The sequence below is a fragment of the Mastigoproctus giganteus genome, chromosome 11 (genome assembly GCF_048544385.1).
Source record: "Mastigoproctus giganteus isolate SK-2022 chromosome 11, ASM4854438v1, whole genome shotgun sequence".
In the NCBI taxonomy this organism is placed as follows: domain Eukaryota; kingdom Metazoa; phylum Arthropoda; class Arachnida; order Uropygi; family Thelyphonidae; genus Mastigoproctus; species Mastigoproctus giganteus.
In genome coordinates this window covers 37,154,098-37,172,270 of record NC_143585.1, presented here as the reverse complement: position 1 = coordinate 37,172,270, position 18,173 = coordinate 37,154,098, and the positions used below count along the sequence as shown (strand labels likewise).

At 35.9% G+C, this 18,173-nt stretch overlaps 2 protein-coding genes across 2 annotated transcripts in view; one reads left to right on the top strand and one right to left on the bottom strand.

Moving 5' to 3' along the window:
• LOC150077913 (zinc metalloproteinase-disintegrin-like MTP8) overlaps positions 1-18,173 on the top strand; it is a 241,339-nt gene that overhangs the window by 83,496 nt on the left and 139,670 nt on the right. The window lies entirely within an intron of this gene.
• LOC150077914 (pantetheinase-like) lies at positions 4,026-16,051 on the bottom strand. The gene is made up of 3 exons (XM_090385339.1): positions 15,968-16,051; positions 13,720-13,930; positions 4,026-6,039 (listed from the first exon to the last, which is right to left on the bottom strand). Exons 2-3 carry the CDS (start codon positions 13,921-13,923, stop codon positions 4,750-4,752), a joined length of 1,494 nt encoding a protein of 497 aa, XP_090241465.1. The 5' UTR covers positions 13,924-13,930; positions 15,968-16,051; the 3' UTR covers positions 4,026-4,749.

Here is an 18,173-nt window from a genome sequence, read left to right as displayed (position 1 = left end):
GTTGTCTGTTTCAAGTCTAAATACATCATACACCATCAGGCATCTCTCATATTGTGGAATTATACTTCATAACTGTTTTTGCCATCATTGCATCACTTGGGTACCTACCCACTCACTGACGAAGGGCCAAATAGCCCTGAAACAGTGCTGTCTGGGTGGTGGTACCTATCTGAGAATAAGTAACATTAGTCTTCTCCTTAGGTGAAGCGTTACTTATTCGAAGTAGTGCAATATCATGGCAACTCGTTGTGAAGGCATTCACAATATGAGATATAACCTAAAACGATGCCACCTTAAAAATTTTCTGTTTATTCAGAAATGGCTGTGTATTATGATGCTAAGCACTTTATATACATAGTCTACTTTGCTAGATAAATTTGGCTAGTTAAAATGATGCTTTTGCACTAACATATATGATATCATAAAACCTTATTTAGAAGAATATACATATAAGTTAATGCTAAAGCATCATGTCTACAGTTGAACCAACCGAAGTTGCATTATTAAAAGCATCATTATATTATATCTCGTTTTGTGAAATCCATCACGAGTTGCCAATCTTTGGTATTTTAAGTACCACTTCCCCAGTAGAGAAAATTATTGTACTTATTCTCGGTGGACCACCACCCGCATAGCCATTTCAGGACTTCAGGAATGATCAGAAAAATGGCAGCTGTGCTTTAATCCAACAAAGTGTAAGGTATTACACCTGGGAAACAGTAATCTCAAAATAACTTATTCACTTGGTGGAGTTCAACTAAACCCAGTACTGGAGGAAAGGGACTTGGGTGTTACGATACGGTCAGACATGAAATTCTCTGAGCATTGTAAACAGGTTGCAAGGAAGGCCCATGGTGTCCTATCGATGATCTATCAAACTTTTGCAAGTAGAGAGATAGGGACGTGATAATCCCATTATATAAGGCTTATGTTAGACCACACTTGGAATACTGTGTTCAAGTATGGAGACCGCACCTAAAGAAAGACATCGAGCTTCTTGAAAGGGTGCAAAGAAGGGTAACTCGCCTGGTGAGATCGGCAAAAGGGCGTCCTTATGAAGAAAGACTTCGAATATGTGGGTTGCAGAGTTTGGAAACTAGACACCTTAGAGGAGATTTGATTGAGGTGTTTAAGGCTCTGAGAGGCATCAGTAAAATGAATGAGGACAAAATTTTCAAGATTATAAATGATGCTAGAACTAGGGGACATAAATTCAAATTACGGGGGGGGAGGGAAATGTTTAGATTGGACTGCAGGAAGTTTTATTTTAGCCAGCGAGTTATAAATTACTGGAATAAGTTGCCTTCATGGGTGGTAGAGGCCGACAGTCTGGGGAAATTCAAAGGTCATCTGGATAGTACTTTCGGGTAAGGGAAGCGCATAGGATGATAGGTTTGATTTCCTTTTTATTTATATTTTATTTTATTTATTTTATTTATTAATTATTATTATTTAGTTATTTATTTTATTTATTTATTTATTTTTTTGTTTTTATCATTGTTTTGTTCGGATTTTGTTTTTTTTTTTTTTTTTTTGGCTGGTGCAGCATAAGCCATAGGCTTTCTTGCATCATGCGGCCGTTACTAATACTAAATACTAAATACTAAATCCAATTGGTCCACTTGATAGCGATGGTTTGACTGTTGATGATCCTGCTCAAGTTTCTGAGTAGGATCATCAACAATCATCATCAGCTTAATGAGTATCTTGCATCTACATTCACACATGAGGAATTCTGTAGAGAACTGGAGGCCAGAAATTTATCAAACTAACAGTGAGCTTAATGATTTTGTAATAACTGACAGGAAAGTGGAGGAGAAATTGTGAAGTTAAACATAAGAGAGGCACCTGCGGTGGATGGGATCTTTCCAGTTATATTAAAGGAGGCAGCAAAGGAAGCGAGCAAACTCTTAGCCATAATTATGAGATCATCCTTAGATTCACAGGAGGTCCCCATGGACTGGATATGTGCAAATGTATCCCCAATTCACAAAGGGGAGATCAAATGGTAACACGAGTAATTACAGATCTTTAACTGCTGTTCCTGGAAAGTAATGGAGTCACTGGTTAAAGAAGCATTGCATGATCATCTAGACAAGACTGCAGTTATAGTTCAGACACAGCATGGATTTGTTAAGGGGAAATCTTGCCTAACCAAACTTAATTTTTGTTAAAAGACAATTTCTTTTATATCATATGCACTTCCTCTTTAACGAATAACTTAAGATAACCTGGAAATTTTGAAATAATAAGATGGAAGCGAAAATAAGTTGAACATCTTTTTGGATTAAAATATCATTTTTTTGTTTTAATGCCGAACAGTGTTAACATATAACACCAGGAGGTGTTGCTAGCAATTTTCACAGAGTAAGAGGGAAAGCTAATTTCGGGAAAATTAATAACTATGGGTGATAATCTTCCAGGAGGAATCATGTGACCTGTTTACCCCCACCAATATCTGTGCACGTGCGCAAATATTTGTGAGGGTACTTCTGTTACTAATAATTTTTTGGGGAAAGCTGTCCAAAGTTTCTGTTACTAATATTTGGGGGGAGGCTGTCCAAGCTTCTGGTACTAATATTTGGGGGAGGATGTCCAAGCTTCTGTTACTAATATTTGGGGGAGGCTGTCCAAGCTTCTGGTACTAATATTTGTGGAGGTGAGACTGTCCAAGCTTCTGGAACTAATATTTGTGGGGGTGGGGCTGTCCAAGCTTCTGGTACTAATATTTGTGGAGGTGGGACTGTCCAAGCTTCTGGTACTAATATTTGGGGGAGGCTGTCCAAGCTTCTGGTACTAATATTTGGGGGAGGCTGTCCAAGCTTCTGGTACTAATATTTGGGGGAGGCTGTCCAAGCTTCTGGTACTAATATTTGTGCGGTGGGCTGTCCAAGCTTCTGGTACTAATATTTGTGGGGGTGGGGCTGTCCAAGCTTCTGGTACTAATATTTGTGGGGGTGGGGCTGTCCAAGCTTCTGTTTCCAATATTTGGAGGGCGGAGATAAACTTTCTACTTCTGTTTTTAACTTTCCCGGCTCATGACTGATGTCTGCCAAATGACAAGTGAAGACATTAGTCAAAACTTAACTTTCGCTACCTACTGTTTCACACTTTTACAGATATCCCAGCACTGACATTCTTTAACTATCATATGACACTGACGACCCCCGTCGACTGTCGCCAGACCTGTCCTAATGGCCGTTTTATGTTCGCCATTAAAAGCAAGTCCACGACACTTAGGCGTGTAAGGAATATGCATCTTGTTTGGCTTCTCTTCGTCAGTAACCTCTTCTCTTTGTATCGATTTCTTTTGTTTCCTTCAGCTAATGTATGTACACTGTCTACAGAAATATTAGGAACATACGTTATATGGTTAGATGAAGTCCCAACAAATTACAGATGCGAAAGTGTTAAAGAAGAATCATGTGTTTTAGCTAAAGATTTGATTAAAATCTTTATAATAGCCTTGTAGAATTAGAAGGCCTATATAAATTTAAATTTATTTTCAATATTCGGTTTCCTTTTGGTCATTTACACTGGAATATGTATTCAAAATTTTGCTAAAATTCTATTAAGGAGCGTAAAATATCTTATGATATTTTATGCTCCTTTGATCCTTCGATAACCTCGTTTACAGTATGATAAAAGTCAATTTTATAGTCTTCGCGTGCAACTTTTAGTATTCAACTTGTGCAATTTTAATGACATCGATGAAGAAAATACATCTGCTAGGCCTTATAACTAGCACAGAGGCCCAAAATAGAAATCTTAAATGCCTTTTCAAAAAATAAATCACTTTAGAATAACAAAAAAGTTCTACACGAAAGTGCTCTAACGTTGGAATTAATTATGTGCACTGACCTACCAAAATATTAGAGGTTGCAATTAATAGACCTGTTACTCTGAATTCTATGCTTTACTAAATAACGGGATACTTCGTTCATTTCTCTAATATTTTGGTAGGGTATTGTATATGAAATTTTGTAAAATAACATTTATTTAGATCTTTTTTTTAAATTGTCTGTTAACATTCCAAACAAAAAAAGAGTCATCGACTTCATGCATATAGGCCAACATTACTAAAGCGATATTATGCTGACCAATTCTTTCCAGAACTTTTCGAATTAGTGGTTATTTTAAATCCTGGTCATTGCATCACTTCAGCTTCGTTACCATCATTCTGAAAGGGTATTTTATTAGACACCATAACGTGATGCGCCTTTCTTGTTCTTCGACTCTCCTTCAATACCATCTTATAAGTATTTATCATTAATCTTGTCTATATCTTCACCTTACTCGTAATCTCTGTCTTCGACAGCCATTCCTGATAGCTACGATCGCTTTACTTCACCTTTAAAGGGTCGCCAGCTGTCTTGTGAGACGATACCTAAAAGAGATTAAAGACATTGATCTTTTGCAAAGACTTAAGAGTTACAGAGGCCTCATAAATTTCTTCGATTAGTTCTTTGGGGTTGTTGCTATAAATAACTAGACCAGTGCAACTATCGCAGCTGCAATTAATGAAGTCTGTCAAGTCTACTACAAACAAGGACTGTAACTGATAAATTCTTTCACGTGGCACGTTAATTTGTAAACGTTGCCACCTAGCGCAGATGTTGATCATTCCAATGATCTTTGGACTCTATCAAATAAGCCAATCGTGCAATATTTTGTTTTCTTCCATTTTCTTTCTTTTCGTACAGTAGATGACAAAATATTAGCAACTATTTGTCCTTGTTTAGTCAAGGATTAGAATGCCTGGTCTTTTTCATAACACCGACCATAAAGTGCCATTGTCAGAGTGGATTGTTTGTCGGAATTTGTTAACCATAAATTTCCGCGCCAGCTGGATTCTTTCTTTCGTTTTATGTCAAATCCCCAGTGTTCGAAAGGTAAGAGTTTCATACGGCTGGCCACCACTACAGGGTAGATATAGCTGGTGGTGAAATTCCCTGATATAATGAGACCAGCGAATGTACTGTAAGATACTGTAGGAAATCTGGAACATGGATTCTTTTCGCTTGGGTCACAGCGGACTACCATACACACTTCTTCACACAAGGAGTAACGCCCATCCACAGTTCTAGTACCATTGAAAGCTGCTAGAAAATAATCTTCATGTAAATTTTCAATAGCATGAGTCACGGAGCAACACAATCCATTATTACAAGCGACCGTCTTTTCTGTATAATTTTCAATCTTTACCAAAGTATAATTCGATAAGTCCATTTGTTTGTATTTATACGGTGGCAATGAATCTGACTGTAGCGAATATTCTTTTCCATTCATGTCTTTCCAAAAATTGTTTAGATGATTGTCTTTAAATGGATGATTCTTGAATACCTTTGCAATCAGAAGTTTAGGCTTGCCATCGGATTGGCGAGTGTAGTTGAGTACTCCTTGGTCCCCATAGAAAATTCCACTACCAAGAGATCCAACTGCTGGCAGTTGGAGATTTGCTGTTAATAGAGTTGCATTCATTCTTATGGCCCATGCTTGAGCGAAATGGACAAACGAGAAGATGGGCAACTCATCAAACCACCAGGTCGGGATGATAATGTTTTTAACGCCATAAGACTCTACCAACGATACTGCAGCTTCGTAAAGGATATCAGAACTAGTAAACATAGCAAAAATTCCAGAATTTGTATGGAAAATCTTAATCTCGGTCTTCGAAGGAGAGTCAAATTGGCTTTTTAAAAACGGATGCATTTTGTGGTACTTTGAAATAAGAGTTCCGTTGCGGTCAAAGACCACGTTAGTGTTGAATTGATACACATGATCAGACGGACATTGAGGATCTAAAGTCAGATTGCAAAACTTGATATCACCCATGTTGGCGACGACAGCCAAGTCATTGTCTCTGGATATGCAGCTCAGTGTCTTGAGAATTGGTCTGTCCGTAAAGTTTTGATCCAAACAGGGATTCTGCTTTATCGCTTCAGGGTCTGGAATGTCCTCTAGAAATGACTGTAGTGCTTCTCTCGTCATAGTGGATGGTAGGATGCCATACTCTGGTAATACAAGTAAGTCGACATTCTGCAATGTAATAACATTCCATTAAGATCATTGTCATTGTAAAACTAAGCTGAAAACGCTACTCAGTTACCTAAAGCTAATGTCTTACTACAGAACACTGGCTACAGAAGCATGAAAAAATATTTTGCAACATAAAATCTTCATAATAACAAAACAATATGGATAAAAAATTGTTAAATAAATTATTTTATTTTGTAAAGTTTATATTTTTGAAATATTTTCATGAGCAGTCTTCAACTGTCATTGTCAAATGATATGGACACTGACTGACTATATTTTCACTCAACTGTTACGTTGGTTGTTGTTGTAGTAGGGTTTTAGGAGCATCAACGACTAAGGCCATATTTCTCCGTGTATATTGTCTGTAAATTTTCTGAGGTAGATTTTCTGTTGCTGGACGAAAAACCCGAATTTCCGGGAGAAAAAACCATGCTACCCGAGCCTGAGATCGACTAACTCAGCCACTTTGTGAAAAAGGCCCATACAAATTCTTTCCTTCGCCGACGGGATTCCAACTCAGTTCTTTTCCACCCAGTGTGGGGAGGACGGCGATTCTACCAACTGTACTATCCACTAGAGCATCTGTTACATTTGAGGATTTAGATTAAACAGAAACAAACGGCCAGAGTTCGGAAGCAACGAGTTTAAAAGTTAAAATGAAAGCATAGTCCCTTGAGAATAGATTCACGATGGGTAGATACCTCCGTGATATATTTCTAAACCTTCCGTTAAAAAAAATTCATACTAAACAAAGAAACTGAATTTTTTTAAAAATTGAAGGTTTAGACGAATAGGAAAGGGAAGCAGTCAGTAACCGTTTTTATCGAATAATTTCTGTTAGCTAAAGAGGTGTTATTAAATTTGAAAAGGGGTATATGTAGTTTGATTTTGTGGAGATGTGGTTTTAAAATGAGCATAGCATGCCCAGACAGGCCTGTTCGGCCTTGTCTCAGGTAAAGAATAGAAAGTGAAAGATAGTGTAAATACTAAACGGATATTAAGAGTTAATAGTAAACGGAAAAATTGATGTAATGTGATAGTAAGAAAGATAAAAAAAAAAAAATAGGAAAAAGAGTGTATACTTCAAATTAATATTACAATTGCGAAAGAGAAAAAATATATATATACAAGAGATAGAAAGCAAAAAGAGAAGAATCTATGAGATATAGAAGAAAAAAATAGGTTTAACAAATCCTTAGTATTTACATTATCACTATAGTTAATACGACTCATGAATTAAATAATACAGTCTATCATGCTATTTATTTTTATTTTTTGCTATCTATTTTTTCTCTATCTTACTATTTATGGTAGGTATTATTAATAATGAATAACCTATCTATGATAGGTATTATTAATAATCCCTATGATTAATTCCTATGATAGGTATTATGAATATTCCCTATAATAGATATTATGATTAATTCCTATGGAATTAATATTATGAATAATAGGTATTATGAATATTCCCTATGATTAATTCCTATGATAGGTATGATTAATAGGTATTAAGAATAATCCCTATGGATAATGGGTATTATGAATAATCCCTATGATTAATTCCTATGATTAATTCATAATACCTGTTATCCATAGGGATTAATAGGTATTAATCCCTATGGATAACAGGTATTATGAATAATAGGTATTACGAATAATCCCTTATGATATATATTATGAATAAGAGGTATTACAAACAATCTCTGAGATATATATTATGAATAAATCTTATGATAGGTATTACGAATAATCCCTATGAAAAATAGGTATTGCGAAAAATCCCTATGAAAAATAGGTATTGCGAATAACAGGTTTATGAATTGTAGGTTTTGTGAATTGCCGGTTTATTAATAATGTTATGTGGTGTAAGAGGAACGTGAAAGAAGGAAAGAATTAATTGTACAAGTTCAATATGGATTGATTTACATTCATATCACAAAATAACAAAAGAGTTTCTTTTAAAATATACTCACAGCAGTGCGCATGTGCAGATGGTCAGTAGTAATTATTTCTGGCGGATTATATTTTCTTTAAAATTTCAGCTGCTTTTGATAACCATCTTAGCCATTAAACATGGTTTTCATTTCAGATAAGAATAAGGGAATTTGATAGGTGAACCATCTGCCTTATAATAATAATAATAAAGGGTAAAAAAAAAAAAAATCTGTGCAGCTGGCACAAGTTCATGTGACATGGTATCAGCAAAAAAAAAAAAAAGGATCTCTTCATTCCAGAGTACTCGTGCGTGAATTAAACTTGAGGAGGATGAATTTTTAAAGATTGAGAAACAACCTGACATTTAATATAATTCCTATAAAAAGAAAATCACACAGACGTCACAGTGTGGTTTGATTACTTATCACATGACTCATTACCTATTCATTAAAAAAAATAATAATTAAATACCGTACTTCATTCACCACCATTTTTCTTGTTTTCTAATGTTGAAATCAAATAGAAATGACGTATCACTCGGCACAGTACAGTAAATGATCATGTTGCTGTTAGTGACGTACTTGGAGATAAATAATAAAGAAGTCATCTGTTTATACTGCAGCAGCCACACAAATACACTCACTAACAAAAAAAATTAGACACCTTTTGCAATTGGTGTCAATACATACACTGAATTATAACCACATACCTAATACCGTGTTGGACCACCATTCCCACGAATAACAGCCACTATTAGCGTAGGCATTGACTCCACTAGATGTCTGTAGGGATCTGCAGCCATGCTGCCTTGAAGGCTTTCCATAGTGTCGGAATACATGACGCTTGCGTGTCCATTCGCCTCACTTCCCGTTCCAAAACATCCCACAGGTGACCAAATGGAATGAAGTCGTGCGAATTTGGACTCATCCCACCATCACATTCGTTTCCAGTCCTCCAGTGTCCAACCAACATGTTGTTGACGCCACAGATTTAGCTGTCGATGATGATTAGCGGTGAAGAGAGGTGTCTCTTGGGTCATTCGCTATGGAATCCCATACGTCTGAGTGCATCGTCATTTGGGACATTGTTCCCCATATTGTATTGCGATGTCAACTGTCGCACAATGACCTGCCGTAGAGCCCTTACAGCGCGCTGCACCATTCGCTCACCACGAACATCCACCTTGAGTATTTTATAGTTCTGTCGGCAGGAGTTGGTTTGACCTGTTCGACACAATTCTTTGTACACCTTAACCACAGTGGCCTGTGAGCAATCAAGGCATGCCGTTTCCAATATGGAAACACCTGACGCATGAGCTTCCACAATCGTGCCCTTTTGAAACTTTGTGATATCTTTACTACGTCCCATAACCTTTGTCACTTTTACTTGTACGACCAAATGCAAATTACCACTGCTCTAGTGTACGAAAGCTGTTCGGCTATCAATACTGCAAGCTATGCGGCATAGTTTATTACGAATGGGGGTGGTAATAATTCAGTAATCACTGAGTGTAAGTAAACAAACGGTATGCAAATAAGTTGTCACATGGCATTATCACAAGTTCCTTGCTATCTGATAAAGACAATACGCTTCCTTGAGGCTTCTCAGTCAATCCGCATACGGGAAAAGGACAATGCAGCTCTGAAAGGAAGAAATACCGAAAAAATAAAATTTGGTACTCTAAGGGACAAACCGCAAGAATTGCGGTTTGTCCCTTAGAGTACCGATTTGTACCCTTAGAGTACCTTAGATAGAAAAGCGATTTGGGCGTCGGAACAGAAAGTCCAGTGTGCAGCAAATGTCTGAAAAATTCACTGTCAATCAAGAAAGACCCATTTCCAACCGAACTTTTTGAAGCGGGAGTTGAAAGATCTGGGATTTAGTAGTCGTATGCCAACACGAAAGCCACTTTCTTTAAAAAATCGAAAATATTCGACTGGACTGATGTAACCAACGAAGACTGGACTGTGGAGCAGTGAAAAAAGATGATGTGGTCTTACCAGTTTTGGTTTTCACTTTTTTTTTGCCCCAATGGTAGGGCGAAATTGTGGCGTGAACTTCATGATGCCATGCATGCAGACTGTGTCCACAACCCAAGCGGTTGGAGATGGCATTCTGGTATGGGCACGTTCTGTTGGTATTGACTGGGCTCGCTCATACCGTTAGAAGGTGGTGTTACCTCCATGCAAATCTTTTTGCCGTATCGAACCATTTTCGCCTTGCAGTGCTTCATTTTTACCTGGATTGCAATGGATTCTTTCATAACTATTCACCGGTACAAAAACTGTATCTGAATGGTATTAGTAAACTATCTCTCATCAGTAAAGACCGATGCGATGTACGTATTCAATTCATCAGCTGGGTTATCTAAGACGACCCTGTATTACCCTTTTTTAACTTCCCTCCAAAACTATCAATTTCCCTGAATCTATTAGGTATCCTCAATGATATTGGCAAAAACCTTGCACCGCCTCTGTTTAAATGAATACCATCCCTACAAAATAGATTCCTCTCTACCTACAAGTGAGGGCCCCGCTGGTAAAAATTACCCCCTCCAAAGCCTTGCAGAGTCCCTCAAGTCTTCATCCACAAGGATTTCAACATATAGTTCCTCCTATCGTATCTGGACAGAATTGCAGGCACAATACACATTCTGACTTAACTCGCGAGATTTTTTTCAGCATGGGCCTATATTTTTTCCAATAAATAATCAGTTGGCGTGTTCATAATATCATTAGTCCTCACATGAATAATAATGCTCTCCTCACCTCCTTTAAAACCTGATAGTCAGTGATATCACTAATTGTTGTTCGTGGAAAAGGTGGACTAGAACCACATCGTGGTTCCAGTCCACCTATGCATGCATAGGTGGACTAGAACCTATAATATCTAGAATATCTATGCATGCATAGTGGACTTCTTGCACAGTACACAATATTTGTAGTGGGGTGTTCGAATACTTTTCATCATACAATCTACATAACAATGTTTCCAAGCTCAGAAGAGATGCGGTTTACGGTGTGCACATAGTAGAAGCATCCCCAAGTGTAACAGCGCAGATTACACGTATATCGATGCACACTGCACTAAGTTACAGTCTACATCAGCAAAGGTCTCCAAATTTCAACAAATGTCTCCCCTCAATCCCGGCTAGGAGAACACCTCCTCTTTCTCTCCTTTTCCCCAATATATCCATTTGTAGTGGTGTCTGAACAGCGACAGTAGGTAGAATGCCAAGAATATCTGTACACACCTTGTAAAATTCTTGTCTCTTAGTTGTTCTCTAATATTTTTGGTAGGATACATTATACTACAACTTATGGGAAGTTCATATAATAGTAGTTTATCGTTTTCCCTTTTTTCTTGCCGAGTTTTCCTTTCTTTTTCTATCTCTTGTATTCCCACCGTCTATTTTCGTTTCTATTGTCTCATTTTCTTTCTTCTCTCTCTCTCTCCCTTGCTGATTTTTCTCTTTGTATTTGTTTCCACTTCACTCTCTTTTGCTCCTCTCATCCTGTTTCCTCTCTCTTTCTTTTCTATCTCCGGTTTCTCTGTAGTTCTTAACAGACACGCATGCAGAGCACCCTCCCCGTGTACACTCTTCCTGCATGCTCTCGTATTTCATTCTTTTCAGAGTGATGATAGAACCCTGTTATTCTTTGTGTTCTTTTGGCAAGAAAAATAGATTCTTTTCCACGACTTCTGATCTCTCAAGGAAGGCTTGTCTGAAGTTAAATTTCTCAAATGTAGACCTTACATTTCTGACAGAATACAGCACATCTGGCAGAATTTCAGGAAGGAAATAAATTTTCCAAAGAGGGATTCCGACTTTGTTCCTTATATCTTTGGTGTGTGTGTGTGTGGTTTTTGTTTGTTTATTTCGCTTTTGACATTGGCGGGTTGTCAAGGAAAGCCTGGGAAATTGCTTTTATCACCAGAGTGGGTGAGGGAACACTTGACGTTTTCTTCTTTGATAATTTTTTTTTTTTAAATCAACGAGTGAGAGAGGACACTTGAGGAGCTCTGGAAGGGGGAAAATACACATAAAAAGTTTCCTGTACAAGTGGTTTAAAGAAATACGTAGAGGACTTTATTGATAATAATTTTTACTGTAATATTATGTGTGTTTAGAATATGTATTTTAAAACATCTATATGTTAAAATTTTTCGTATAAGTGTCATATAAACTATTTCACCTATTTAAAAAGTTAATGTAAACAAACGGGCTCAAACAAGTTCAGAAGAATTGTAATTTTTTTATAAATAATTTTTTTAAATAGCTGTTGTTGTTGTTGTTGTTGTTGTTGTTTAAGATCTATTGGCGCAAGAGCAGCTTAGGCTATAATGCGCCTAGCCTAGGTATTTTAAATACCATTTCTATTTAAGAAATTTCTTATATCATTCGCAAATACTACTATTGTGAAACTTGTTCTGGAACATTAATTTTAAAAAACGTGGGTATTCTTTCATTACATTTTTTTAAAGAAATTTTCCACATTAATATTTTCAAATTAATTTTTATTAAAGACTAAGAAATGCTTTCTAGAAATATAAGAGAAACAATAGAAAAAAATATAAAAAAGACATGTTGATCCCTCAATCGCTGAGAGATCTTCACGCGTGTTCTTGTGAGGTCTGATGGTTCTAAGGTATTAAGATCCTTATATTCACCCTTTTATCGTAACACTTGAGGCAGATTTTAATGAGCTCTTTCTTTTAGTCATCAGAGCTCTCTTATAAGGCAAATCCCTGAGATGCTCTAGTCAGGAAGAGCCCTGATACTAATTGTTATGGACATTCCATCCATAATCTAGTGAAGGTGGATCGGTATTTAAACTATAAGCAAATAAAAGCCCAAATCCTCAATTTCAATTGTAAATCTTAAACCAATCAGAATATAAAATATAAGTTGGTAAAACTGTAAACTTGGAAACTATATATAATATAAACAATTTGATATTTTTAAATTAAAACTAAAAACTAAACCGAACTGAGAATCATTTAGAAACCTAAAATGTATATCAGATACTGTATTTTTTAAATCTTCTTTTATTAAAAGCATTATTCAAGCAAAAACAAATTAAAGCAACTCTTATAAACGTAGATCAACCCCCCCTACTTCTCACTAACGTTTTATGTGTTTGTTTTTTAGCTATTGAGAACTAGTGTGTCTGTGTATGTATGTATGTATATTACCCTACCAAAAAAATATTCGGTCTCCAGCCCAATTTCTTTTCCCCCTCCCCAAAATAGACAAACCTATCTTATGACGCAGTCCGTTTATAGATATTCACGTAGAATTTTACATCAAGAACAAACAGGAACATTTCCTTAATTGCTAGCAAAGAGGCCAAAACAACAGACCATGGCCCCTTTGCTTTTATATTTTAGCGAAAGGTCATTCGGAGATGGCGTGGTCTCTAAATGTTACTACAAACAACTTTCTTGACTTTATGTCAAGAAAGTTGCTTTCAAGGTCTATTATCACGTCATTTTTCAGAATTAAAAAAAAAAAAAAAATCAATATGGCAAAACGTAGAATATTTTCTCCTGAAATTTCTCTGTGCGATCTTAATAAAATCGTTATTTACAAAACACTAATGGCGTACTTATAATAACTTAAAATAACCAGAACGATGTATTTCTCGAAACATTATAAAAATAATATTTTCATTAAATAAAGTATGATTTTTTAGATTCCTTTAAGTTTATGTTCATTAGTAATCGCTAGATGGCACTACCTACCTGGTTTGCTGCTTCTCTTGCAGTTTTTTGATAAACTTCCAGATTTTTTTTTATTATTTCACGTGGACCATCCGTGTCAAAGTTTCCTTGGACTACATGCTCATAAACTGCTGCAGTATAATATAGTTTGTTTGTGATTCTTGCATCTACAGTCCTGCTTGTACATAGAAATATTATAATGATGGCCAAATCAATCGCATTCATTGTGTAGCTGGAAGTGTAAAATGAACCAGATTAGTGTCACTTAAAGAACAAGAAGAAAAAAAAAAAAAAAAAAAGAAACAAATGACAATAAAAAAATAATCAAGAGAAAGATAGAAAAACTTGTAGGTTCCATATTCAGCAGTATCGATCTCGATTTTATTGGGAACTGTATTACTGTTTTTTAAAAAATACAGTTAAAATTTCACCGAGGCATTTGACAGTCGCGCCACCTAGGGAGTGTTTGTTGTAAAGTCAGCAGTAAAAAATATATAAAATTAAGTATAAAATAAAATTAATATTGGTATATTTTATTTATGATTTTTATAAATTATCAGTATGGTTAATAGCCATTTCTGTGACACACACACACACACACACACACACACATTTTCTTTTCTTTTTTTGAGACCTTTGAGAGAAACTTTTGATTAATTTTGTATTGCCCTAGGTTTCTGATTCTCACTCATTTTACAAAGCGAAATATTAATATATTGCTATTATCAATATCAGCGATGTCCACGATTTTCTATATTGAAACTACACTCACTGGTCAAAAAATTAGAAACTTTTATTCAATATCTAGTAGGACAACTTTTTTGGCGAATTACAACCTGTACACGTAGATGTATGTGTTCAACTAGGTCTGACCAGGGCTATCTCCTCATTTGACAATTCTTCCATCAGGATATTTGTCGGCTGCTGTACCGTGGTCGGTAGAGAACTGCAAAATCGAACTGCCCTTTCCTGCATATCTCAGACGCTCTTAAATGGATTCAGATCCGGAGAATTAGGCAACCAGGACAGACGTTGGAAATCTTGGGAACGTTCTTTGAATCATTCAGATACAATTATTGCACAGTGGTTAGTTGCATTGTCGTCTTGAAAGAATCAATTGCAATCCGATTAAAAATTAAGCATTGAAAGGTGAAGTTGATCCTATAAGACAGAAAAATATTCATTGGAGGTAATGCGACCTTCTAACGGTATGAGCGAGCCCACTCCGTACCTACAAAACAATTATCCGTACCTATCATTATACTGCTTGAGTGATGGACACGGTACAGTCTAGATGTATGGCTTTATGAGGTTCACATCACACTTTCACCCTATTTGGTCAAAAAAGTGTAAATCGAGACTCGTCGGACCAGGTGGTCTTTTTTTTCACTGTTCCACAGTCCAGTCTCGGTGTTGGAGGTAAAACTCCAGTCGCAAATTTCCAATTTTTTACAGAAAGAAGAAGCTTTCCACAGCCCCCACGACTATCAAATACCAGATTCTTCAACTCTCACCACATAGTTCCATTGGAAATGGTATTTTCTTTGCTTAAATTGAATATTTCAGTCATTTCCTATACACTGGATCTTCCATTCTGACGCACAATTTACTCTAACTTCCTGTGGGCTCGTTCTTGGAGTGCCAACCTTTTAGAACTTCATTCTGCTTTCATCTTCCGCTCATTGTACACTTTTGAGATGACTTTCGACATACCAGTATCGAAAGGAACCTTTCCTTTGTTTTCTCAAATGTTTTTTCTGCTAAAAGTGCTCCTACAATACACCTCTGAAAATCGAAAGATCATCTGTCTTTCCCTTGACCGTATCGATGGCGCAGAACTTGTGATCATACCATGTGACAACTTATATTTGCATACCTACATTTAATTATCTATTGACACCAGTTGCAAAAGGTTTTTAATTTTTTGGCCAGTCACTATACAATACAGAAGGAAATGATTTTAATATATCAGATATTTGTAACTACTACTCTACTTAATGTAACATGCGTTTGAGTTGACCACGGTTCAAAACCACGAGACATAAATACTGTGATGTTCTTGTATTATCTCCATATTGTGGTTCTGCTGACCCTATGTGGCCGAGCCGGCCACATAGGGTCAGCGGAAATACATCTCATATAATATTACGATATTAGTGCATCTCTCAGTTTAAAGGAAAACTTTGATATTAAATTACAGTAATCGATATTTAAATAATTGTTTGCTAAATTATTAATTACTTAATACAAGAAATTAAATAAAACAGACCTGGCGTCCAAAGAGAACTGATTACACTTAACCAGCAAATTCAACAGAAAAGGTGCAATTGCGGTCACTGCAGCAAAGGAAAATGAACTTCAAGGAAAATTCCCTCGAAGATATAGAATCCGCAAAAATAAAAAGAAGTCTCGTCACACAGAACTTTTATTTTTCTTATTTTCTTGGTAACGTAGATTATATGTTTGTTCACCACAAAGATGAAAACAGCTTGAATTTCTAATTATGACTTGATGACTTTGGTGCGTGTTTTTTCCGGTTAGAAATCCAAGATTTGGTGGCCTTAAACCATAATGTCCTTCAGATTGTTTACTGTGGAGTCAATACAGAATACAAAGCAAATGTTTGTTACTTAGATTAAATTTGTTTTTTCCTCAGGGTAATTATTACTGGAGTTCGTTAGCGTATTATCTAAACGTTAAAATTATGTGTTATTAATTGTTTCATACAATATGTTTATTTTTCATAAAATATGAAAAGGAAATAATTTATAATTTCCAAGGACATTGTTGAATCATGCAAAACCGGCAAGCATCTTTTCCAGAAATTCTATACAAGCAAATAAACAGCAGCTTTAGTCGATGAGAACTCTTTTAATTTCCAGATCTTTTTATCTTTTCATCATTTTTTGATTTGTTTTTCTATTCTTTTGGACATTGTTGTTGTTGTTGTAGGGTTTTAGGAGTATCAGCTATATTGTTCTGTATATACTGTCTGTAAATGCGAGTGTTTTGTGGTCGATTTTCTGGACAAAAAAACAGAGTTCCGGGAGGAAAAATCATGCTACCCTCGCCTGAGACCGACTAACTGAGCCACGTTGTGAAAAAGGCCCATAAAAATTTCTCACGTCATCGACAGGAATGGAATTTGGGTGGGGCCTGTTCCACCCGAAGTAAGGACGACGATTCTACCAACTGTGCTACCCACGAGGACTCTTTTAGACGTGTCACAAGGATGGAATTGATACATTATCTTGAATGATATCCCGGGGAAGGGGGAATTACTGGCCAAGATTGGCGTGTGAAATATTTCTAACTGGCCAAATATTTACTTATGCTCAGGCTGGCTCTAGGCAGGGACCAAAGGGGCTATTATCCTTACTTTAGAAAATCCTGGGATGACCCCTGCTTACCGCCCTCTTTGTATTTATCAGAAATTTTGTTTAGAACAAGCCCACAGTTAACCAGGAAGTTGCCTGCTTAACCGTCTTTTAGTTCATCCATGAAGGTGGCTGTCAAATGTTGGAGATACTTAGGGTGGGACAACTAAGTATCTCCAAGCCTTGGGATACTTAGGGTTGCCCCACTTCTCTCTGAATTAATCCACTGTAGATTAATGACTATAATTAATAATAGATCCTTATTCATTAATTTTATAATATTTAAAATTAAGCTTAATATTCATCATATATGTTTTTAATAAATAAATGAAACATGCTTATTTACTCATATGAATTATTTCTTAAAACTAGAAAAATAATTTCCAGAAACTAACTTCCCATATTATGCAGACCTAATTGTACTCCTGGAAGTATATATATATATATATATATAGAGAGAGAGAGAGAGAGAGAAAGTAGCTTTATTCTATTTAATATTGTATTAATTATTGAGTTTATTATGCAATATTTTTATTTTGAAATTAAATTCAAAACAAAATAACAAAATCAATGAATTGTTGATTTTTTTTAACCTCCCCTATTCAAATTGCATTTTTTCCCCCACTAACCGATAGTTTTGGTACTAAGGTTAACTATCATCTACCCAGTGCAAAGTACCAGCCCTAGTACCAAGAAAGATTTTTCATATACTTAAGTATTTTTAAATATTTTTCGAATTTCTGAAGTATTTTACAGTATTTTTGTAATTCTAATTATCTACATTCAAAAAAATTTATATTGAAAAGTTAGCATATATGTATGCTAACTTTTACCTCCACCATGGCCGTCCGTCCGTCCGCATGTAACAATTCGACTCCCAGTAGTTGGATTTTCATGAAATTTCATATTTGGTCCTTTTAAAAAGATTTATTTAGCCATTCCAAATTTTATTACTATTGGGCCAATAGAAATTTGGAAATTGTTATTCCTTATTCTACGTCCTTATGTAATTACTCGACTTCCAATGAATGAATTTTCATGAAATTTTATATTTCAGCTTCTCACATTTCATTAAAAGTAGATCAATAGAAATCCGGC